Source organism: Chiloscyllium plagiosum, chromosome 34 (genome assembly GCF_004010195.1).
Source record: "Chiloscyllium plagiosum isolate BGI_BamShark_2017 chromosome 34, ASM401019v2, whole genome shotgun sequence".
NCBI lineage: Eukaryota > Metazoa > Chordata > Chondrichthyes > Orectolobiformes > Hemiscylliidae > Chiloscyllium > Chiloscyllium plagiosum.
Window position 1 is genome coordinate 22,810,129 of NC_057743.1, and position 25,247 is coordinate 22,835,375.

General features: G+C 39.8%; 1 protein-coding gene across 11 annotated transcripts in view; it reads right to left on the reverse strand.

The window, feature by feature from the left end:
* ubr4 (ubiquitin protein ligase E3 component n-recognin 4) overlaps positions 1-25,247 on the reverse strand; it is a 202,386-nt gene that overhangs the window by 120,622 nt on the left and 56,517 nt on the right. For 6 of the 11 annotated variants that reach the window (XM_043675850.1, XM_043675848.1, XM_043675844.1 and 3 more), the window contains exons 28-44: positions 24,667-24,824; positions 23,490-23,702; positions 20,766-20,867; positions 20,063-20,163; positions 18,361-18,559; positions 16,005-16,193; positions 15,710-15,773; positions 15,280-15,471; positions 15,091-15,161; positions 13,867-14,014; positions 10,465-10,698; positions 7,924-8,127; positions 7,067-7,249; positions 5,010-5,168; positions 3,842-3,994; positions 2,798-3,025; positions 1,842-1,999 (exon numbers count right to left, since the gene is read on the reverse strand). In XM_043675850.1, coding sequence (XP_043531785.1) covers positions 1,842-1,999; positions 2,798-3,025; positions 3,842-3,994; positions 5,010-5,168; positions 7,067-7,249; positions 7,924-8,127; positions 10,465-10,698; positions 13,867-14,014; positions 15,091-15,161; positions 15,280-15,471; positions 15,710-15,773; positions 16,005-16,193; positions 18,361-18,559; positions 20,063-20,163; positions 20,766-20,867; positions 23,490-23,702; positions 24,667-24,824 — 2,756 coding nt within the window. The remainder of the gene's footprint in view (positions 1-1,841; positions 2,000-2,797; positions 3,026-3,841; positions 3,995-5,009; positions 5,169-7,066; positions 7,250-7,923; positions 8,128-10,464; positions 10,699-13,866; positions 14,015-15,090; positions 15,162-15,279; positions 15,472-15,709; positions 15,774-16,004; positions 16,194-18,360; positions 18,560-20,062; positions 20,164-20,765; positions 20,868-23,489; positions 23,703-24,666; positions 24,825-25,247) is intronic. The other 5 variants (XM_043675847.1, XM_043675854.1, XM_043675853.1 and 2 more) reach the window with 1 other exon arrangement.

The following is a 25,247-nucleotide window of genomic DNA, read 5'->3' on the forward strand; positions in this document are numbered from 1 at the left end:
ATGGAGAGGTCTAGGAAGGGGAGGGAGGAGTCTGAGACGGTCCAGGTAAATTTGAGGTCGGGGTGGAAGGTGTTAGTAAAGTGGATGAACTGTTCAACCTCCTCGCGGGAGCACGAGGTAGCGCCATTACAGTCATCAATGTAACGGAGGAAAAGGTGGGGGGTGGTGCCAGTGTAGTTGCGGAAGATGGACTGTTCCACATATCCAACGAAGAAGCAGGCATAGCTAGGGCCCATGCGGGTGCCCATGGCTACTCCTTTGGTTTGGAGGAATAAGAGTGAGGACCAGTTCAGTCAGTCAAAGGAGAGTGTCAGTGGAAGGGTACTGGTTGGTTCGGAGCGAAAGGAAGAAGCAGAGGGCTTTGAGGCCTTCGTGATGGGGGATGGAGGTGTATAGGGACTGGACGTCCATGGTGAAGATAAGGCGTTGGGGGCCGGGGAAGCGAAAATCATGGAGGAGGTGGAGGGCATGGGTGGTGTCCCGAACCTAGGTGGGGAGTTCTTGGACTAAGGGGGACAGGACCGTGTCAAGGTATACAGATACAGTTCGGTGGGGCAGGAGCAGGCTAAAACAATGGGTCAGCCGGGGCAGTCAGGTTGGATTTTGAGCAGGAGGTAGAAACGGGTGGTGCGGGGTTGTGGGACAGTGAGGTTGGAGGCGGTGGCTGGGAGATCCCCTGAGGTGATGAGGTTATGGATGGTCTGGGAGATGATGGTTTGGTGGTGGTGGGTGGGGTCATGGTCAAGGGGGCAGTAGGAGGAGGTGTCTGCGAGCTGGCGTTTGGCCGCAGCGGTGTAAAGGTCGGTGCGCCAAACTAATACCGCGCCTCCCTTGTCTGCTGGTTTGATAGTGAGGTTGGAGTTGGAACGGAGGGAGTGTAGGGCTGCATAGTGTTAGGTGCATTAGTCAGGGGTAAATATGGGGTAGGGGAATGGGTCTGGGTGGATTACTTTTCGGAGGATCGGTTTGGACTTGTTGCACCGAAGGGCCTGTTTCCATACTGTAGGGAATCTAATCTAAGTTAGGACACTAACTTACAGAATGTTGTCAAGTAGACCTGTTTTGAAACTTAAAGAAGCATGATCATTGTGGAATGTGCAATGAGGAGGAACTGATGTGCCTAAAAGAAATTGCAATCTCTGCAGAAAGTATTGACTGGAGTTTTGTTTAGCTTTACACAAAATTACAATGCAATAGTTCTTGGTAGCTTGTAGTCATGTGATAATTAGGGTACCCATCAAGATTGTGGAAAGAATATAAATATATAAAATGAACTGCAACTGGGCAGACTGAGCCCCCCGTAGGTGTATTTCATCATACATATATTTAGCGCATGTATTGCAGCAATTCACAACAGTGGCCCACCGCCATCTTCCTGAGGGCAACCTCAATAGGTAAAATACATTGGCCAGTCCTATTAGTGAAAAAAAAAATAAACCCTTGTGTTTTTCAGGACCTCAAACCTCTCTGCCTCTAGTGTCACCTGAACACTACAGTAATGTATTAATACCCCACAAGGCTCAGAACACTATTGTTGTGAACAACTCTGGGAAGAACAGACTAAATTGATATTTCAGATGCAGGTTCTGGTTAAGATTCTGTATATGAAACTTTAGCCTGCCCTGTCTGCAAAAACTGACAGACCTGAGAGTTAACAGCATTGAGAGCTTTGTCACCATTTAACTAATCTCCACTGGGACACATTTTGTTTGGCTACCAAATTATTAATGTAACCATATGAATCAGAAAACATAAAACCAGGAAATCGAACAGGTTCCTCAAAGTTAAACAAAGAAGCATCTCTCCCTCATCTCCTGAGGGATAGTTTAGGTGTCACTCACCTTTTCAGATTGATTGGAAACAACCGTTGCACTTCCAGTGATATGCGACTTAACATGGCAGCAAAGGACTTGCCTTGACTATAACTAAAAAACAGCATCTGTAGAACATGGGAGTAATAAACCGAGACACCACCACCTGCAACCTGCCCATTACTGTCCTGGAAAGAAAAAGAAAATGAACTATGTTCAAATGCGCACACTGAACAGAATGCGTTTACACAAGCACTTAAATGATGAATTAACACGCAAAATATCTTATATTTACATTTCAGATGGAGGTTTTATTTATTTTATATATGAAGAGCACCTTCCTTTATCAAATTTAATGTTTTCATTCAAAGGGATTCTGAAAATACAGCACATGTAATTCCACAGTTTGTGGTACTTAGGTTACAATTAATATTATGCTTCCTATAGCACAACAGCTACGACACTGCATAGCATTTTAGGGCAGAATAAAGAGAACGCCAACTAAATGCAAATTTTTTCAGCCCTAATGGTCACGACTGCTTGTACTGGCAGCTTCAGCACCAAATTACAAGAAAGGTTTACAGATTTCTTGTTAGAATATGGGTGACAACAGTAATACAGTTTTTACTGCTTATCCCTAGTTGCCCTGAGTCTCACACAGGGCAGATCGGGTGGAGCCAGAAGTATAGATTCTTGTCATCATTAAATTACCAACATTGTTAATTTCAATTTCACAAATTCTTCAATTAGACTTGGAATTTACAATCTCTGGGTTGCAAGTTCAATGCCTTCAAAGAATTTCCAAAATAGTCCAGACAACCCAATTTTAATTTCTAGCTATTTTATCAACTGAGCTCCATCAAATTCCAGCTGACTTCAGGCATTAGCTCGAAAAGGACTCCCAAGGGGCCTTTACTAACTGGAAAATATTACACTTGGATAGAGAAACCTGACATTAAAAATACAAAACTCATTCTCCCACAGACCTTCAGATCTTCATGCACGATTTCAAGTACATTAGTGACATAGAATGGTCCATGCTGAGCACTGCTTGCTTCTTCCATCACTTGGGTGTAGATATAACCAGCTGAAGACATAATAACAATAATACTCTTCCCTTCCTCACTGAACAAAAATGTTGTGTCACGGATCTTGGAGCTTGGCAGAAGAAAATAGTACATTGGACTCAAGGCATCAGTGGACAAGTCATAAACCTGCAAACAAAGGTTAAGACACAATCTGTGAAGGAACTAATGCACCTACTTTACACTTAACAATATTTAACAGCAGCAGCTTGTGTTGCTTGCGCATGTGGAATCTTCTATTTGAATTTAAAACAACTTTGAAATGAAAAGTAACACCCAGTTTAGTCCCTGCAATTTAAGATTAGTTAAGGAAAGCTTAGCAGGCACTTGGTCTTTGAAAAGTGTTTTTTAAGGATACTTATTTTTCAATTCCATATCTTTAATGTTACATTTTTTACAGATTATTACTTTGTAGAGCAATTCGGCTTAGGGACAATGTTGCCTATTCTCATATCCTCGAATGGCAGCAATAAAAAACTACTCTTTAAGTACTGACTGGTAAAACAATTCGTACCCCTGCCACTCTAGGAACTTCATTCAAATGTAGTGTCAAGATACCTTTATTTTAAGTTGCAAGAGTCTTGAAAGAAATTAGTTGCGACAGCTATAACTCCGTTCTTGAATAGCCTGCAGTAAAATAACTTGCCACTAATTCAACATAAGGAATGCTAACATGGACCATGGAAGGATCCAAGGTTCTCCCACCAGTACTTTTAAGGCAGATCAATTGGAATGTCCCAGCCAGGAGTGCCTGAAGCCGTCAAAAGGTGGTACAAATGAGAAAAGCTCCACTCTTTAGCCCTGACACCAGCCACCATACCAAAGACAACATTTACCATTGCAGCCAGATACAAATCTCCATTTTTTTTTAAGTGGAATATCAGAGCATGCTGAAAGAGAAATGTAGATTAGCAAAAGGATTACACTCAGTCACCCCAGCCTTACCTTGACAAAATCTGCTGTTATAATTGCAAGCTCTGTCTGTGATCCTGGAAGCCACACTGCTTTAATGATGAAGTTGCCAGTGGCAAGTTGTGGATGGAGAACAAGATGATCAGAGACTGATCCTGAATTGCTGAATGTTAGAACATGACAGTCCTGGAAAATGAGATGCATAAAGAAAATGTTACTGCTATACCATCAATCTATATTAAGCAGGGAATAATCATAAGATGAACAGAGAAACAATTTGTAACGAATGAGCGCCACCCAACAAATGTACAAGATGTGACTGAAGTCAATTTCGGTTAGTAATAATATCCTGTCAGTCAGGGATGTTGAAAATAATGACATTTGAAAAATGTAATGACTCAACTTGGAGATCATGATTCACATGTGAAGCTAGATAGTAAGGCAAGCAAACAATTTGATTGAACAGTCAACATAACCAAACTGAGTCTGTACTCATTCAATTTCAGGTAAGGATCACTAGAGGGAGTGCTGAACAACATCTCCCACAGATGTATGATATTTCAACTATGATGTCCTGGTCTCATGGTTTCAACCAATATAAAACAAAGCAGTATTTGATGTGACATAAATTCTGAGATATCAATCTCCAGCACACAATGGCTAAAACACAATTAGGTTTGTGACAGCGCATTCCAGATCAGAATAACCCAGAGTGGGAAAAATTCTAATTTTGCCCACAGATTTCATACCAATAATAAAAATGTTTCCTTTAGTTGCCAATATTTCTGCAAGTAAGAGCTAATAGCCTGACAAAAATCCTCACAATTTTGAGCACGTTCAGTTAATCTCTCCCTTCACCTTCTTAGGTCTAAGGAGACCATCTCTATTTCACTGGTTATTGAAGTCCTTTGTCTTTAAGGCTATTCTAAAACATCCATCCTAACTGCAGCGTCCAGACAAATGGACATACCACTCCAATTTAGAGCTAGTTGGTGATTTGTGATGATTTAACACAGCTTCCTTGGTTTTATAATCTGTGCCTCTATTTATTAAGTCAAGGATCCTGCATCCTTTTATTAAATGATCATTAAATGATTGAAAACTGTGTTGCCATCTTCAAAGATTTATACATATAAACACAACCCCTTCTAAACAAACTTAACAAAAGGTCAATCTTTCTGATGATTCAAACACCACATACCTTGAGTCCACACACAGCAAGGTAATCCTCATTACATGGATTTCCGGTAAGACTCAGAACAGTGAAGGGAACCGGAGCTGAAGCTAGACGAGTCAATGTCAATTTCCGCTTGCTTGAGTCAGCTTGTTTGAGTAAAGCTGATAGCTGCAGCACGGTGATCTACAAGGGAATAGAAATGGTGTAGTTTGAACTGAAAATGAGTTATGTGGATGCATCCTCAGATTACAAGAAACTAGAGCTGAAATGCATTGCCTCTTAGATATTCTATCTTGGACATGTTCCTGATTCCATTCCCCTCCTCAGCAACTTCTCAGGGAACTACAGACCAGTGAGCCTGACATCAGTGGTGGGCAAGTTGTTGCTTGGAATCCTGAAGGACAGGATTTACATGCATTTGGAAAGGCATGGACTGATGAGGGATGATCAAAATAGCTTTGCGCGTGAGATGTCATGTCTCATGAACTCGATTGAGTTTTCTGTAGTTGTAACGAAAGAGGTTGATGAGGGAAGAGGCAGTGGACATGATCTATATGGACTTCAGTAAGACGTTCAACAAGGTTCCTCATGGTAAACTGGTTAGCAAGGTTAGATCACATGGATTACAGGGAGAACCAGCCATTTGGACACAGAACTGGCTCAAAGGTTAGAAGACAGAGGATGGTGGTGGAGGGTTCCATTACAGACTGGAAGCCTGTGACCAGTGGAATGCCACAAGGATCGGTGCTGGGTCCACTGCTTTTTGTCATCTATACAAATTATTTGAGGAACACAGGAAGTATAGTTAGTAAGTTAGCAGATGACACCAAAATTGGAAGTGTAGTGGACAGCAAAGGCCACCACAGAGTACAACAGGATCTTGATCAGATGGGCCAATGGGCTGAGGAGTGGCAGATCGAGTTTAATCTAGATAAATGTGAGGCACTGCATTTTGGAAAAGCATATCTTAGCAGGGTTTATACACTTAATGGTAAGGTCTTGGGACGTGTTGCTGAACAAAGTGACTTTGGAGTGCAGGTTCATAGTTCCTTAAAAGTGGATTCGCAGGTAGATAGGATACTGAAGAGGGCATTTGATATGCTTTCCTTTTTGAACCACAGCATTAAGTATCAGAGTTGGGAAGTCATGTTGCAGCTTTACAGGACATTGGTTAGGCCACTTGTGGAATATTGTGTGCAAACCAGGTCTCTTTCCTATTGGAAGAAATAGTGAAACTTGAAAGGGTTCAGAAAAGATTTACAAGTATGTTGCCAGGGTTGGAGGATTTGAGCTATAGGGAAAGGCTAAATAGGTTAGGGCTGTTTTTCCAGGAGCATCAGAGGCTGAGGGGTGACCTTACAGAGGCTGAGGGGTGACCTTACAGGTGGTTTATAAAATTATGAGGGGCAGGGATAGGATAAATAGACAAGGTCTTTCCCTGGGGTGGGGAGTGTCCAGAACTAGAGGGCACAGGTTTAAGGTGAAAGGGGAAAGATTTAGAAGATACCTAAGGTACAACTTTTTCACTCAGAGGGTGCTGTTTGAATGGAATGAGTTGCCTGAGGAACCCCTCTACCTTTCTTCCAGCGTCTGTTTTTCCACTATTGGTGGCTATGCCTTTAAAGTTTAGACCCCAAACTCAAGAATTCCCCCAAAATATTATCTTTTCTCCTCTTTCAGACTTCCTACAAATCCATTTCTGATCAAGGTCTGGTTCAGATATCCTCACATCTGCTGTCATTGAGCACTCCCTTTTTTTCTTTATACAGACCTTAGGATGTTACTTCCATGCTAATGATACTATATAAAAGGTCAAAGCCCACAGAAAATTGTGAAACCGAATTTGATCAACCTGACAACTTCCCATATTTGCCTGAAAAATTAATCATACTGTCCATACTCAATCTGGTGTCTACATGATTTTAACTGCTTACGCGGTTGCGAAGAAAGCAGCTCAGATGTTTTGACAAAAATGCAGTCTTGTCAAAGTTACTCAAACATACAAACATTGCCCAAAAAGTGAATTACAGTAAATTGCTTTCCAAGGAACCTTCAAACCCAAATATAAAAATAAAACGCACTTTTCCCTTCTCGTGGCTTACGGCCAGGTGCTGTCGGCGGCCATGGGGAGAGGAAAGAACACACATTGCAACACGACGCAGCACATGCGCACTGATTAGTTGACGGATTGTCTGCCCTTGATCCCCACTATAATTCATCCGCACATTCTCAAAGGCACCTTCCTGAGAGCCCAGGGTTGGAACCTACAAGATTAAAGCATTCAATTAGAAACCCCAGAGCATCAAAAAGTCATCTTGAATAATAGTGAAAAAAACTCAAATAAACAGGACAAAAACTAAGCAGGCAACAGCTCATCCCAGACAAACTACAAACATCTTTCAAACATTCCCAACCCATGTGATAAATAAAAGTGCGATTAGCAAAATTATTTAAAATGTGAAGCAAAGTAGTTAAGATTCCTCCGACAGCAGTTCCTCTATTACAGCAAATCCTGCAGTATTCCACTTGATAATGTATTGTGTCACACAGGCAATGTCTCTGTTTATTTATGCTACTTACCAATATCTCTTTACGTTTCCAATAAAAATAATCAGAACCAAGGAATAAGGTGGACAAAAACAACAGGGATGGAAAAGAATCTCCAAGCTTCAGCCTCATGATACTAAATCAATCCCATAATGTGTCACCGCTTTGTGATTTTTTATTACATAGTTATGTTCGTTGTGGATTTTAGCTAGCTGTTTGATTGTGGTGCACTGCAATGAAGGCCAGTTCTAAGGAGTGGGATTACATGTCATTTGACCTTGGATTATACAGAGATTCATTTCACTGCTGTTACAGAGGAATATCACAGTTCACATATATTATGCAGCAATACACTCATTATACTCAATTACTGTACCAAACACTTTCTAACCCTCAACACTCCATTTCCAGTTCCAGGGCGTACCATCAGCTGGTCAGTCATTTCCATGTTCTTCTCCATTGTGTGCAGATCATCTAATGCCTGCTGAGCGCGGCTGCTACTGCCAACTGCTGAGGCTTGCTGGAAATTTATCTGGATTGCATCCATCAGGAAGACGAGCATATCAAGGACTAACCCAGCAGTGGAACAACCAGACTAGGAAAAGGAAACAGGAACAGGGTTAGCAAATTGGGATGACTGAAATTTTGTTCACGTGCCTCTGTCAGGATGACTGTTGATACAATAGGTTTGAAATAGGCCTTTCAGTTTTGAGAGCTGTTTGAATCCAATAAAAGCATAAAAATGAAAGTCTTGTATTCATGTTTGGATCCAATGTGAAAATCGCAACCAAACTGCCAATGGTCAGAAACTCAGAACTGTGGGTGAGCAGTAATTTAGGGATCCAAGCATTAAAACAATTACAAAACTAATGGACAGGTGCAAATAAATTGAAAAGGCAAATGGATTATTTGTTTTTGTCTCAAAAGAACTGAAATACAAAAGAGAAAGTTATGTTACAAATGTACATAGCTCCAGTCATATCTCATCTGGAGTACTGTGTGCAATTTTGGACACCCAGACCTCAGGGACAACACACACTGGAATTGGAAATAAACAGCAGATTCATGAGAATAATAACAGGCTTATATTATAAGGCAGGTTGCACATACAGGCTTGTATCCCCTTGAATACAAGGCTCAAGGATGAACAAATTGCAATGTTTTAGATAATTACAATATTGCTTGATGGGACAGTGCAGCGTATAGCTTAGTCTGTACCTAATCCATTTGGTACCTGACCTGAGTGTGTTTGATAGAACAATGCAGAGGGAGCTTCACCTGTATGACACTTGCCATGGGAGTTATTGCTGCGAGTAAAAAAGAAGAAACGAAGTGGTTCATTCCCAAGACCTAATGTCTTTTACCTCACCAGTTCACAACATGATAAAAGTAAAAAGCACCTTTCTTTTCTGGGGGAGGCGATTAGTGGGCTGACATGTTCATGTTCAAAGGGGGGTTGATCATTACATCACACTTTTCTTCGGAACCTACATGTGGAATTGAGTGGGGGGTGGGGAAAGCCATTGCAAGTAGAGCTTCAGATGAAGTTATCAACTAAATACAAAGGGATGATATATTTTTATCTTGATTCAGACAGCATGCCAGATGACATGGTACTACTATTATTGATATTGCAGCAAGTAAAATTGACTTGTCTTTGGAGCAAGCTTCTTCAGTTGACAACTATCTTTTGTCCAGAGCTTCCCAATGACAAAGTAATTAGCTGTGAAGGCATAGGCTGCCACCTGACCAGATGCAGCACAAGACGACACTGGTGAACATGGAAAACACTATGCCGATAATACTAATCAAATATATTGCCAATATATTCTTAAGGTGGATGCCGATGCACGATATGTTTTGTTCTCCATCACTGGAATATAAGACCCTACGATATCGGAGCAAAATTAAGCCATTTGAGGTTGCCCTGCCATTCGAATATGGCTGACCCGTTTCTCGACCCCATTCTTCTACCTTCTACCCATAACCCTTAATCCCCTTACTAGTCAAGAACCTAGTTATCTATTTAATCTCAGCTATACAGCATATCGATCAATCAGTTGGAAAGCTGGGTACAAAATGGCAGATAGAGCTGAATCTGGACAAGTGTGAAATGATGCATTTTGGGAGGAGAAATGCAAGAGAAACATATACAATAAATGGCAAGGCACTTATGAGCATTGATATACCTAGAGATCTTTGGGTGCAAGTCCATTGCTCCCTCAAAATGGCAATACAAATGGATAATGTGCTCAAGGTGGCATACGGCATGCTTGCCTTTATTGGTCAGGGCATGGAGTGTAAAAGTTGGCAAGTCATGTTTGCTGAGAAAAGAGAAAGGATGCAGAACAAATTGGAGCAGTTCTTTCAAATAGCTTAGTTAGCCACACATGCTGAAAGGCTGCTCATTTTCCCCAAATTCCTCCCCTTCTCCCAGAATGTACTAACTCCTGTTAAGGCATAGTTTAAGAGCCAGATACCTTTTATCCTGTGAAGCTCAATAGTAACTGCTGCCAAGCTATTACACTGGAAAAGGTATCACAATTGCAACTAATCTCATGCTGTTTTCAAGAAGAATCACAGGGAAAGTGTCAAAAGTAGGAACCCTTGTTGAGTTCACATCCCCTCTCTGGTGTCCCAGCGAAACAGAAATGAGTGAGTCAAATATGACACCTCCTGGTATGTACAAGTCAACAGCTCATTATCTTTATTACGTAAAAGCATAGGGTACCTATCACATAAACGTTTGAAGATACAAAGCTCGAATGCTAAAAATAAATAAACTGTTACTTCCGAAATCCTGTAAAATGAAATGAAGTATAGCATGGTGAAATGTAACAGCCATATCAACATTAGAAGGTAGCTGTCTGCAGCAACAACTCACTGACTAAGTAGTTTCACATTCTGCCTCTCAGTTTACACATGTTCTTACCACTTGGATCTGCAGCTCCTCCCTACAGCCCTCGATCTGCTTGCACAAAGAACTCTTCTTCGGTTTATCATCTTCAGAGGTCTTGCCATCTGCACTCATCACTTTGCATTTATCTGCTGGGGATGTGCTTTGGTGTCGCAGGGCACTTTCTGGGACACGTGGCTCATTCTGGAAGGCAGATGACTCCTTCAAAGTAGAGCTGATACCACTGCTTGGACTCCGTTTGACCAGAGCCTGTAGAAAGAGCAATATTAAATATTTTTCAATTGCCTTCAAAAAAAAATTGCACCAAAGAAAGTTAGAACAGTAATGGCCAAACGCAATATTCAGACCTAACTGTGCTAATTTTTTTTTCCTTTTTTTTCTTGTTCAAATGGGATAAGCCTTTAGGTTTAGAAAGCACTTTTTGTCATTTGTTGATGGATAAATCCTAAATTAAACATCAAGATCTATTAATGTCAGGAACTCAAGAAGTGAAGGATCAGAGATATTTATATTTGGCCCCAGGTTGTGTGCCCAGAATGAAGAAAGAATAATGTAAAAGTGTTCAAAGTTACACTGGTTCAGACATAATCTTTGTGACACTGCATACAAGGCTGGAAATATTTTAAAAATGGTAAACTCAGCTCATTTCATAGATTTGATTAACCAGAAACAAACTATCACAATGATTTTCTCAAGAAAATCCATACACATCACTGGGTGGAGGAGAGTGGCGACATTGTAAGTAAACACTGGTGGTACGGTGCCTCACAGTGCTAGGGATCTGGGTTCAATTCCAGTCTCAAGTAACTATCTGTGCAGAGTTTGCACTTTCTTCCCATTTCTGTGTGGGTTTCTGCCAGGTGCTCCATTTTCTCCCATAGTGCAAAGATGTGCAGGTTAGGTGGATTGGCAATACTAAATTGTCCATAGTGTCCAGGGATATGCAGGCTAGGTGGATCAGCCATGGGAAATATAGGGTAGGGGGTGTTTCTGGGTAGGATGCTCTTCAGAGGGTCAGTGTGGACTCAATGGGCCAATTGGCCTACTTCCATACTGTGAGGATTCTATGATTCTAGGTCCTTATTAAACATCATGCATCCAAAGCCATTAACATGTTATGATTTTATAAGAAAAAATATAATTTCAGGATATGAATGTCTTGAGGAAATTGATGGAAGATGTTAGTGAACCCAAACCTGGTGGGTGGGTTAGGAGAGAACAAAACCAGCTTGAAGTGATTGATTTTACATATATCATTAAATAACTTCCTTCAACTGAGATTATAATGCTTGCACGGCTATATTCAGCAATATTATAGTCAACCTCCATGATATTGTTCCTCTTAACAAAATGAAAAATTTCCTCCCTCCCCCCCAACAGTGTTGACCATTTCTGGCATGAGATTACATTGCCATTGCCTGTCTTCCAATTCTTCATACAGCAGCCCTAATGACAATCAAGACCTAGTCAACATAAGGACTAGCCCTGTCAAACACAATACAACATTCCCACCAGCATCCAGTTATGATCTGGATGGCTTTTAGCTAATTTTGCTTCACGAAGCCTTTAAAACAACTATAGGCCACCCTGTAATATGTGGCTGCCATCAGCTAATTTAGTACAAGCTAAGAACTGAACGTGCCTCAGTTAGCTTTGGAGACTGAGAGTTCAAGCTTTAGAACAAAAGTGATGTTAAGAGTTAACATTGTCATCTATCTAACTTTAAACAAGATTCTGCAATTAAAGCTCCCACTTTAGTGTGAAATTAATTAAAAATTCTGCCATTTTATGAACACCTGACTCCAATTATAACTTGTTCCAAGCATAACTGAAACACTATAGCCTAAAGCTGCTTTTGTATCTCTACTGGCAGCTAAACATTTAGCAGCCCTGCAAGTTTCCACTTGTATTGCTGTGCACATAGCAGAGACAGATAGAAACAGAGTGACAGGAACTGAAAGAGACACAAACAGAACAGCAAGACAACTTACATTCATATAGTCCTTTAATGCAGTAAATGTCTGAAGGCACTTCAGTGAGGAAAGAACAGACACTGAGAATTAATACAAAGAGTGGGAAAAGATATGATTAAATAGACATGCTTTAAGGGAACTTTGGAATAGTGGAGAGCAATGTCATAATGTAAAGGTTTGGGAAATCAAGAAAGTGACAACTGAAATACTTCACAGTCTGACAGTTATGATGAAAGGATAGAAGATGTACAGACCAGAGTTGGAAAACATAAGGATATGGACTGGAATGCTGACCTGGAGGAGAATGCAGTGAAGTAGTCATGGAAAGGATAGGTTAAAAAATTATGCAGCAAACAGGAGTGCTCACAGAGATCAGAGGACAGGAATAATAGACAAGATGAAGGCAGTGGGTTTTCTTTAGGGTTGCACTCCACAGGGGGGCTGTGAAATGGTTAAGAGCATCAAGCCCTAGCATTATAAAAAGTACAGATAAAGTTCTGAGAAATGGAGGTGATGTAACAATGGAGGTAGGTAATTTGGGGTGAACAAATGGTCATGTCAATGGACAGGATATGGGGGTGTGAAGCTCAACTTGACTTGAGTCGGACACAGATTCAGAATTTTAGTTTTTAGTCTGAGTAAAATTGAGTGAAGCAAAATTGAGGGGATGGAGTTTTTGGTAAGAATCAAATAGGATAGTCTGGCACAGAAGTAGAACTGGCTGTCAACAAAATCATATGGAAGCTGACACCTTGCCTACAAATACTCTAATCATAAAGAAACATACAGATGTGAGAAAAAGGAGTTAAAAATTTAACTGAGGTACTATCAGGGTGATCACATGGATCAGGAACAGAAGTCTGTGTTACAGATTTTGATTTTATTGAAACAGGTACAAAAGACCAAGATAGGCTGACTAACAGAGATGGACCAGAGGAAAAGTACATGGAATATGTGCCTTGGGAAAGATGGAGGAAAATAAAGATTTCCACAGCATTCTTCATAGGAATGTCACTGACTGGGGTGCAGTCAACTATAATGAGCAGGTGAAAGAATTACACCAGAAGATAACCCCAGGGTTAGGAGGAAATAGTACATAAAAGAAAGCAGTGGCGTTGTGGTGGGGCAGATCCCAAAACTGATGCCTTGTCCCTTCCAATACCACTTGAGGCAGGTATTACCTTTCAGATTTTTAACTCCTGTCGACTAATCAAGTAAAACACATTAACCATAAAAGATGCACTGCAAACCGAGAAATCTGCAAGGGAGGCTGAATGCTTCCAATTGGCAGAACTAACATGATTTTAAAGGCTAACGAACAAGAATAAAAGAATCTCAAATGCTGCCACCAAATGTGTAGAAACACTGACTGGCAAATTGTATAATGTTGCAAAAAATATTGGTTTCCTCTTTGCCTTCAGTAAAAATTATTTTTATGACATACTTGACAACTTCCATCTTCCTTTGCTCCACAGTCACAGAAGAATGATCCATACTTGGCATAAGAAATCTCATGATCCTTGTGACAGACTTTAGCACAAATGGTGCAAACTCCTACTCCTTCCACCATTTTACAGGTATGACAGTGATACCTGAAACAACAGGTTAGATTAGGTTAGTTTACCCTTCCTCGTTCAAAATCATGCTTAGTCTCAAGCAAACACCATTTGAAAAGTTTGTGATTTATACCATGAATAAAAGAGGTTATTATTTTACATGCTTGAGTAATATGGTTCAGAATTTAACAACGCAGACCGGTTTCCGATCCAGTGAAAAATAATGAACTGGCAAGCAACCTTTACCTAACAAAAAGTGTTTAAACAAAAACCCTATTTAATGTTCTTGTCAAAGAGCAGCATGTTCAAACACAACAGTGGCAGAATCAATTACTTCAGTGCCTGTTAGGCTATAACAAATCTGTGACAATGCAGTACCATCTAAACTCATTATGTGCCTGTTATATTCTTATATGTGAAGAAGCTACAAAATCTATTACTGTCCTTATTTCTGCTTCCATTTCAGACAGAGGGAACGGTGTTTTGTTTTTAAACATCTGATTTTAGAATGGGTGCAAGGACCATATTTTCTGGCCAATTTCCCAGGTGCTCACAGTTGTAGCTGAATGGTAATGCTCCAACTCATTGCAAAAGGCTATGGGCTCAATTGCCACTCCAGACATATGCACGACTTTTTGAAAAGACATTAATGAGGCCATGCAACATCTACCAATAAGGCAAGACAAGAATCCAGGAGTACTTTATTGAGTTATATTTTATCCCTGGATCATCACTATCTAATGATTCTGGCCATGATCTAATTTCTGTTCGTGGGAACTTGCTTTGTGTAAGCTACTTCTGTAACTACACTCTAAGGACTCTACTTGGTTGTCAAATGCTTAGGGTATCCAAACAAAGGCTGTGAATTGCAAAGGTTGTGAATTTTTCTGCTTCTAGTTATTCTGAAGCAGGCAAACATTTACTCTGAACCACTGTAGTCCCTGTGTTAGTGATAATCACATTCTGTAGGGATCAGGTCCAAGCTGTGTGGAGGCATTTTGCCAATGGAATTGGTTTGACTTATCGAAATCCTCTATCCCTGCACCTTACTCTACCACAAAGTAAAATCATGAGCTCTCTTTATCAACTTTACACAAGGACAATGTTCTCACCAGTGCTGATTCATGAATTCCTTCTGTGTAATTGTGAATGTGCATAGCTTGTTACACAGGGAATCTTCATCCTAGGAACAAAAAAATTCCATTCATTATGTGCACGATACTTGTAATAATCTTTCAGCTTTCAAAACAGTGAATAAAACTCTTTTCAGGTTATTCACAAGCAGAATACAAACTACTCACCGAATCCTCTGCTTGCGAGTCTTCTTCTTCCACAACCAGATCTTCCACCCAATCAGAATCAACCTCAATTGCCTTTTCCTCACCATCCACTACCAGGTGCGTTGATCCCTGCCCACTGTTCTGTCGCATAGCATTCATGACATCAGCAAGATAGGACATGATGTGGCAGGCACAGTCCAGCATACCGACATGCTGGAAACAAAAGAGGAAAAAAAAAAAGAGATATTCAAACTGCACTTAAATGCAGACATATTCTGTGTTGCATGGTCTGATTCACATCCCCTATTGGCAGTACAAGTCTTTTTTTTTAAACTTAAGGAAACTGCAAAGAAAGGCACACAATTAAAAGCAAATATTTGCTAAAACTGAGATTATGGATTTAAAAATACATTACATTTCTTCAAGTTATTCCGACAACTGACCAACTCACCTTCCCTTGGGTTACATTGGCACCCACCTTCTCCAGGACATTCTTCTGGGAAAGATATTTCTTACTGAAAAACAAAGATATAATGATTTAATTACAGAAATTGCATACTTTGAACAAGAGAATGAGCTCAACCCTCACCCCTACCTGTTCCCACAAGGCAGTTGATGCAACCTCAAACATGAATGCTTCAGAACATTAGCAATAGAGTTAATTAAAATTAGAGTTAAAATTTATTTGAACAGTTCACCAGAAGTCACATCTTGTCTAACCTCATGCATTGTAATCTCACACTCACCATTTTCCTAACCAGTCTACAGCTGCACGGTGAAGCTGCAAGTGTCCTCCTCCCTGTCCAGCACTGGCCAATGTTGCCATAACAACCATTAATTCTGGGAATCCTGTTCCATCACCATTTGACAACATTTCTGTTGCCATGGGTATGAGTGTGTTGAGTAACACAGTACAGACACCTTCACCAACTTGGCTAAAGAGATGAGAACAGATTAGAATCAAATTAACCATTAACCATCAAACATCAATAGTAATTCTTAAAAGAAAAGTGGTTAAATTCCTTAAGAGGAAAGATTTAAGGCAAAGGGAAAGAAAACTAGAGCGTGAGACTAACCGAATAACTTTATCCCCCCCATAAGAGTTGACATAAGCACCAATAAGCAAATGGTCGCTTCCTGTACTAAAATGTCTGTTATTAAAATTACTAGAAATACTTGTTTTAGTATTTATTAATTTAGCAATTTACACCCACTCTACAGTACAAGAAATTTAATGAATGTAATTGATCACAAGCAGTGGTGGTAGATGTTATAGTGAATCAATCACCATAAGTTTATTCTTTTAAATGGCCAGTAATCTCGATTATTTTAACACCAGTGAATTGCTTTAGAGAGGACAGTCTGAAGTCAATGCTGTCCCAGTTATCAGTATTGAATAAAATTGCCCAAACATCTGAAATTCTTTGTTATAATCTGATAAGGTTTTAAAAGGATAATATTTTCTGACTAGTTGGTGCATTTGTATCTCAAAATATAGCCTCAGAATTGCATGTGTTTGCTTTGGAAATGCATATTAAATAACTGCAGTATTAGTAATCAAAGCAAGGTATTAGTAATATAACTGTTTGGAATGAATCATAAATCGAATTAGATTAGATTACTTACACAGTGTGGAAATAGGACCTTCGGCCCAACAAGTCCACACTGACCCGCCAAAGAGCAACCCACCCAGACCCATTCCCCTACATCTAACACTATGGGCAATTTAGCATGGTCAATTCACCTAACCTGCACATTTTTGAACTATGGGAGGAAACCGGAGCAACCGGAGGAAACCCATGCTGACACGGGGAGAATGTGCAAACTCCACACAGATAGCCACCTGAGGCGGGAATTGAACCTGGGTTTCTGGCGCTGTGAGGCAGCAGTGTTAACCACTGTCCCACTGTTCAAATACAAAAGGAAAAAAATCCCCACTTTCAGAAATTGTTTCAGGAATCAGCTATTCATATTTATAAAGCATATCTAACATAATTAAACTCTAAAACCACTTCAGGAAGGTGGAAAAAATGAGAAATAAAAAATTACAAGTCATCATTGCTAGATTCAATTTGTAGGTTTTGAAGCTTTTGGACAAGTATGAGGGGAAAATAAAAAAAATAGTTTAGGTAGAATGATCTAAAATGAGAAACCAACACAATTGTCAGATCTGCTGTTAAAACAAAGGCACAGAAACATTTCAATGCCAAATGATCTGAAACAGTCAGATCAGTCATAATTTTATTCAAATGCACAAAAAGAAACTTAATGGACCAAATGTGTGCACCTATTTATGTTCATAGGGAGCAGAGGGGAATTGAGTTTTGAAGGAGATCAGAACCAGAAGAATGAGAGCTCATTCAGGAGCATATAGTTGGAAGAGGTTCCAGGGGCAGAGTTGGGCACTAAAAGTTTGAACCTGATTCACTAGTTCCCTAAACGTCAGTGTGACTTCAAAAGCACCATGGTAGTTAGAGTCTTAGAGTTTTGCATTGGCTAAGATGCAGGCACTGAAGACTTGGACAACTTGGAATTTGTACAAGACAGAATTCGAAAGGGTACCATGCAGCGTTGGGGTACACAGGAAAAAACTTCAGTTGGTAAGGAATGCAGAGTATGAACAGTCAAGCAGCAGCGTAGCAAAAAAAGCAGATGGCCTATAGTTTGACAGGGATGTTACATTTAAAGCTCAATTCCAAATTAAGCAGGATAACCAAAGTTATGGATCTTCAGATCTAGTCTGAGGAAGCAGTCCAAGATGGGAAAAGAATCAAGTGCTAAGGCTCAGAACTTCAGGTGGGAAGCACACACATTGGTTTAAGCCTGATCAAGATAGACTAATATGAAATAGTCAAAGAGTTGATATTATTTGGTAATGGTCTAAGGGTGATCAAGGAATGTTGACAAAGAGGAAAAACTCGTCCATCAGGAACACAGGTTCTTTCCATTCTCCATTTGTATTATCCCAGTTTCCTTTTCCTGTAAGTGTCTGCACAAACACTTTAACTCACACGCTCATAGTATATGCCCCATGCAAAGAAAGGAATCTTAAGCACCAGCCTTTGCTGCTGAAACTTTACTCAGGACTAGGTTTCTTCGTACCTGTTTTCTCTAACAATACATGCAGTCAAAATTTGAAGTAGTTGTCTGTTCTCTTGTACTATATCCAGCTGGTCAGAGTCTTTAGGAGGTGCATGAGTCATTCTTGTTAACCAGGCATGTAATCGGCTGTGTTCAACACAAGCCAGCTGAGCAAATGAGCCACACAAATGCAGAAGACTTGGGTTTGGGCTCTTCTCCGCTGAAACAGGAAGCATAACCAGTAACTTGCGTTATAACCTATTTCCAAATTTGCAAGGAGACATCATATATACCAACAGATCAATATTCAGCTAGCATTTCGGATATTACCATAGGAAGCAAAACACATGACTAAAAAGTAAAGACATATACATTACAGTAAACACCCTCACGTTAAAGCAAATACAAAATACCACAATGCCGAAATCTGAAACACAAACACAAAATGCTGGAAATATTCAGCAGATCACACTGCATCTATGGAGGGAAAGAGAGAGTTAGCAATTCAGCTCGATTACTCAATCAGAATGGGAAATGGTTAAAACTCTTATAGGTTACAAGCAAGTCCTGAAGTAAGAAAAGTTGAAATAAAAACACAAAATGCTGGTGAAACTCAACAGGTTTGGCAGCATAAAAAAAAGAAACATTTTGGACTCAAACTTTGTTGCTCTCCATAGATCTTCTAAGTTTCTCCAGCACTTTCAGATTTCCAGCATCTGCAATATTTTGTTTTTATTTTAGTTCAGAAAACTGATTGAGTAGGGGCAGGATCAGCAAAGTCCACAACAGAGTGGTAGGAAGAGAAGATAAATTGACAAACGGGAGGAGGTGCAATGAGACATATAAAGAAACAAAAGATGGGTTTGGAGATGGTGCAAATAAGGAAAACAAGCTATTATGAACAGCTGCTGTTTTGGAAAAACGGGAGGTAGAGATCAGAATCTGAAAACGCTGAACTTGACTTTTGGCTATAAAGTGCTTATTTGTAAGATATGCTGTGGATCCTCAAGCTTACTTTGAGCTTCATTAGAAAAGCGTAGGACACCAAGGACAGAGAAGTCTGAAAGGAAACAGGAATTACAAATACAGGTGAGCACCCGCTCAGAATCCAGGCTTGCATACTATATGGAGATATTGCACAATGCTGTCACCCAATTTTTGCTTGGGTCCTTGATGCAGAAGAGACTACATTATTGAGCAGATTATTCCACAAAATTTAAATATATGCCGGTGAATTGTTGTTAACCTGCAAATAGTTTCAGGACCCTGAGCTGTAGGAAGGAATGAGGTAAAAAGACTAAAGAAACAATTAAAGAAGGTTGGAGAAAAACCCGGCTGGTCTGGCAACATCTGCCGAGAGAGAAACAGAGTTAATATTTCAAGTCCAGTATGACTCTTCCTCAGGACTGTGAAGAGAAGTCATACTGGATTCAAAATGTTAACTCTGTTCCTCTCGCCACAGATGCTGCCAGACCGGAGTTTCTCCAGCATCGCCTGTGTTTGTAACAAAATATTCTACTCTCTTTTAAGCTTTTGCTTTGTTAACACACTACCAAAATGAATTGCTTCTTAACCTGCACCCACTTTCGTCTGTCCATTAATGCAATTTAACCCAAGAACCCAAAAATGCAAAAAGTGCCAAAATATTTGTTAACTGTTAGGTTCAATTAGCAACATGTACTATTCACATTTAACAAATAAGCCAACTGAATATGCAACTCACCAAGTTGGAACAGCTTTGTGAAAAATTTAAGTACTCTGTTACAGAATTTAGCTGAAAGGTTCTCATTGGCCGTGGCCATCATGATCTGCACCAGTTCCCCACTGTAAGGGAAAAAGACAGAATCTGAGAGAGTCTCAAGATGGGACTTCAATAAACAAAAATAAATATAATCATGTGCATCTATCCAGAGGGACAAACATTCTACCTCATATCATATTTCTAGAAGAAATCTCAAACTCAAATATTACACTCCCAAACTATAATTTTTCTTCAAAATTATTAATGGTGCTCCCGGCATGCAAAAATGAAAAACTGGGGCAAGGAGAGAAAGTTTTGGACAACGATTTATCAACTCAATGTATGCAGGTTGCATATATTTATCCTAAATATTGTTTAACTGAAAAACGCAGAGAGTAGTATTTACACTGTGCAGTTAAAATTCTGTGGGCTTTGGTATCACTCTCCACGTCGATATATGAGAAGTATTTCCAAACTAAGCTTTGTAGACAAAAATACAAATCTGGTAAAAGGACAATTCCTTGAGTACAGCCATCCAGGATTGGGAAATAAGGACCAATTGTTTAATTAAAAGGCCCATTTGAAAGGAACATGGACCAAATTCAAAATCTATAATGGAATTCTGGTCCAACACTCCTCTCATTCCCACTGCCCAGTTTGCACTTCACCAGCATTCCACTGTTACCGTTCAGAGAAGAATTCCTCCATAGCTTTGCGTGCCTGGCTGCTCTCCAGCTGCTTTTCAAGGTATTGCAAACACTCCTCCAAGATAGTTTCATCCAAGCCACTGTAGGAATACACGCATAAAGCAGTTTTTCAAAAATGCTTCATGATCACTTACTTTTATCTCTCCAAAAACATGTTTCCGAGAGCTCATTGTTTTAAACATACATTTCCAAAATTTTAAATTGATACCAATCCAGATATTTTACTCAAATATTTCAAACATTAACAAAATTTAACATATAGAGGTTTTTAAAATCATGAGGGGCATGGATAGGGTAACTAGACAAGGTCTTTTCCCTGGGGTGGGGGAGTCCAGAGCTACAGGGCATGGGTATAAGGTATGGGTGGGGGGATGATTTAAAAAGTATCTAAGGGGCAACTTTTTCAGCAAAGGGTGATGCATGTATGAAATGAGCTGCCAGAGGAAGTGGTATGCAAAGGGTGATGCATGTATGAAATGAGCTGCCAGAGGAAGTGGTGGAGGCTGGTACAATTACAACATGTGAAAGGCATCTGGATGGGTATACGAATAGGAAGGATTCAGAGGAATACGGATCAAGTGCTGGGAATGGGACTACATTAATTTAAGATTTCAGGTTGGCTTGGACAAGTTGGACCGAATGGTCTGCTTCTGTGCTGTGTGACTCTATGATGTACGTGAAGCCCCAAACACCATATTTTCCTTTGAAACGAATACCCTATAAATCTTACAAAATGTACCTAGCAAGGACATGTTGTGCAGAAAACCCGCAGGATCAGAAACAAGTTATGTCTCATACAACATGAGCCCCCTTTCCCTCTGCACTCATGATTAAAAACAAGTTGGAAATCACTGGAGAAGACAAGCACCATAACTACAACAGTTTCAACGGAACTAGAACTCATGACTAGCTGCATTGCTTAAATCCTGACATGTACACTGTTAAGTGATTAGTGTCCAGAAGAACATGTTTTTAACCAAGCCATTTATTCCCAATACATTGCTGTGGGTACAAAAGCTTCAAATCCCGTTTCCAACAATTGCACTAATTCACACTTTGAATAAGGGAGGTTGTACAAATCGGCCATGCTGGATTCCGGTGACGTGCATGTGTTCAGCCCTAAACAATTTCAAAAGCTGATTAATAAGCTGCACAATGCCAAAACGGTGAGTCAGATATCCGTTATTTGAAGTATATTTACAGAAAATACAGTAAACAAAGGACTTGCATTGAATGTCATGCTTTCATAACCCTCTCAAATGAGTCAAATATCACTGATACAATGAATTAATTTTAAAATGTTTTGTCGGCATGTATGACAACTCATTTGAGTACACAAAATGCCACAGATAGAAAGAGATGTAGGATTGTCAATCTTTCTTGGTGTTTTGTTTGAACAGGTGGTCTAAATATTGGTCAGGAGACAAAACGTTTTCCATGTTCTTCAAATTATGATGGGAAATTTCATAAACAGGCAAAGGCCCTTAGCTTAATGCCTTATCCAAAAGGTGACACTTCCAATAGTGCAACATTACAAATATGTGTACAAACATGAAAATTGGGAGGAGTGGACCTTTGCTGATGAGGGTTCAGAAAAGATTGACCAGGATGTTGATGGGAATGGAGGGTTTGAGTTGTAAAGAGTCTGGATCGGCCAGGACTTCTCCCACTCAAGCATAGACAATGGGGAGGTGACCTTAAAGAAATTTATAAAATAACGAGGGATACAGATTAAAGTGAAAGGCAGGTGTCTTTTCCCCAAGGTGGGGGATTTCAAGACTAGGGGGCATAATGTTAAAGGAGAGGAGAAAGATTTTAAAAAGGTGAGCTGGGCAGTTTTTAATTTTTATACACCGAAAGTACTTTGTGTGTGGAATGAGCTTCCAAAGGAAGCAGTGGATACAGCGACAGTTACAATGTTTAAAAGATATTTAGGTAAGTACATGAATAAGAGATGTTTGGAGGGATATGGGCCAAGCGCAGGCAAGTGGAACTACTTTAACTTGGGATTATGGTATGGACTGTTGAACCAAAGGGTCTGTTTCGTGCAGTATGACACTATGACTCTATTTGGCCACTTCAGCCTTCTCCAAAGGAGTTCGTTCCAAGTCCTCATCTCCACCTTAAAATGTAAGACCCCTGATTTTTAACCTATATTCCCTTGTCCTAGCCATTCCAACAAGGAAACACATCCACCTTGCCAATTCCCTTTGGATACTGCATGCCTAAATATGGTCACCTCTAATTTTTCTGAAGGTAAACACTGCTGGTGTTAAGTTGGTGTATGGGCTCAATCCTATAAAAGAGTTTAAACGCACAAATTTCTGATGCAGCAATTAAGCTCTATCAACTGCACCCATTAGACATATGGTATGCTTTGTTGGTTCCATTGTTGATAAGCACTGAGCACATGTACTATTTAAATAAATTCAGCAAATTGCTCATAAGACAGAGTTAGTTTACTGTTTGGGTGAATGCGTGTTTTAGATTTAGAACGTTTTATTTTGCACTCACCTGATAGCTTTACCATTACAAAAGATTGACTGCTTTAAGACAGAGAATCAAATATAATTATTATAACGCATACAGAGGTGACTAGCTAAACCAGTGATAATTGGAGTCTATTGCAAGTTCAGAGCTTTTCACTTACAAAATCCAAAATCTTATTGGAGAGACTTTTACTAATCTGAATCTTTAGTTACCTATTTGGGTCAGAGTGGTTAGCAATTATGTTATAGCAGCTTGTGATGAGCCGTTCGTAGATACGTGCAAGAAATTCATCAGATTCTGCTGGCCCAAGGATCCGTTCCAATGACGTGGAGCTGATTTCAGACACACTTTCTGTACTTGTCTCCAAGAGCAACGGCAGCAGTGTGTGGATGACCTGTGCAGGATTCAGTTCATCGGGACACCACCTAGTATGAGATTAGAACAGATGATGCTTAACTGAAAAAAGCAACTCAGCTACTTCAAGACAAGAAACAAACAAGAGAGAAAAGAAAACAAGTATGGAGAACACAGACACATCAAAAGAATGATAAACTGATTAATTCAAACTTGAATGTGCAGCATTGGGGAGGCAATGACCTATGGTATTATCACTAGACTATTAATACAGAGACGCAGGTAATGTTCTGGGGACCCAGTAGGATGTTGGAATGTGAATTCAATAAAAAAATCTGGAATTTAAGTGTCATGATGGCCACGAACCCATTCTCAGAAAGATCCAGCTCATTTACCAACGCCCTTTAGGGAAGAAAACTACCATCCTTACCTGGTTTGACCTACATGTGACTCCACACCCACAGCAATGTTTTGACTCTTAACTGCCCTCTGGGCAATTATGGATAGGCAATAAATGCTGACCTTGCCAGTGATGCCCTCATCCCATGAATGAATGAAAAATATGAAGATGAGAAAGCAATTATTGAAACGAATAGAGGCAACAAACAGAGAAAATTACGTTTTTGCTTTTGAAGTTGGAGCAAAAGCAGGCAAAGCAGTGCAACAGGCATCCATCCAGTTTTATAACCATCCTATCAAAACTTTGATGACAGCCATGCTTTTGTGCAGGCAGACAAGTAGAAGAATGGCTGTATTTGAAGCAATTAGCTCAAAAGCTAAAAGTAACAATTCAGGAGTATATTGAGTCACTGAGTTGAGGTGTGTGAGTCATTAGAAAAATACATTTACTGAACAATTAACACACATGCAGAAGAGCTAAGGAGGTAGAAGACGAGAGAACTTAACAATACAGCATTGCTAAAGTGAAAAACACTACAATACAGACAGATTAATGATCATGGTGGCTTTCAGATATGGGGAATGAACATCTTGGATATAACAGAATCATAAATAAAGGTATATCATCAAACTTACACAATGAGGTCACCAGTGAGTCTGACCAATGACAAGAGAATATGCTTCAAGCAGGCAGCCAGTGGCAAACTTTGGTTGGACAATGTACCAAGGTGTGCAGCTTGGATTGCACTAATGTAGCTCTCTGCAGGAATGGTGTCATTTGCAAACGCATTTCGCTGTGAGAAGCATAAAATCATTGAGGTTATTTTATTTAAACTCCTGCAAAAAAATTCAGATTACTCCTAAACTGCAGAGAGTAGTCTAATGCCAATCAGTGGGAAGAAATTTAGGGGGAAATTCCACTTACAGTCATAGAGATGTACAACATGGAAACAGACCCTTTGGTCGGACTCGTCCATGCCAACCAGATATGCCAACCCAATCTAATCCTACTTGCCAGCACTTGGCCTATATTCCTCCAAGTCCTTCCCATTACTTAAAGAAATAGCCCTAAAAGAACAAACATTAAAAAAAATCTAAAAAAATTTTTTATTCAATCTTGTATGTAATCCCCCCATTTGACATTGTGAAGGATACATGGGCCTAGGCGAGTGCATAGCATAGATTTACCTAAACAATATCTTCTGCAGAGTTAAAAT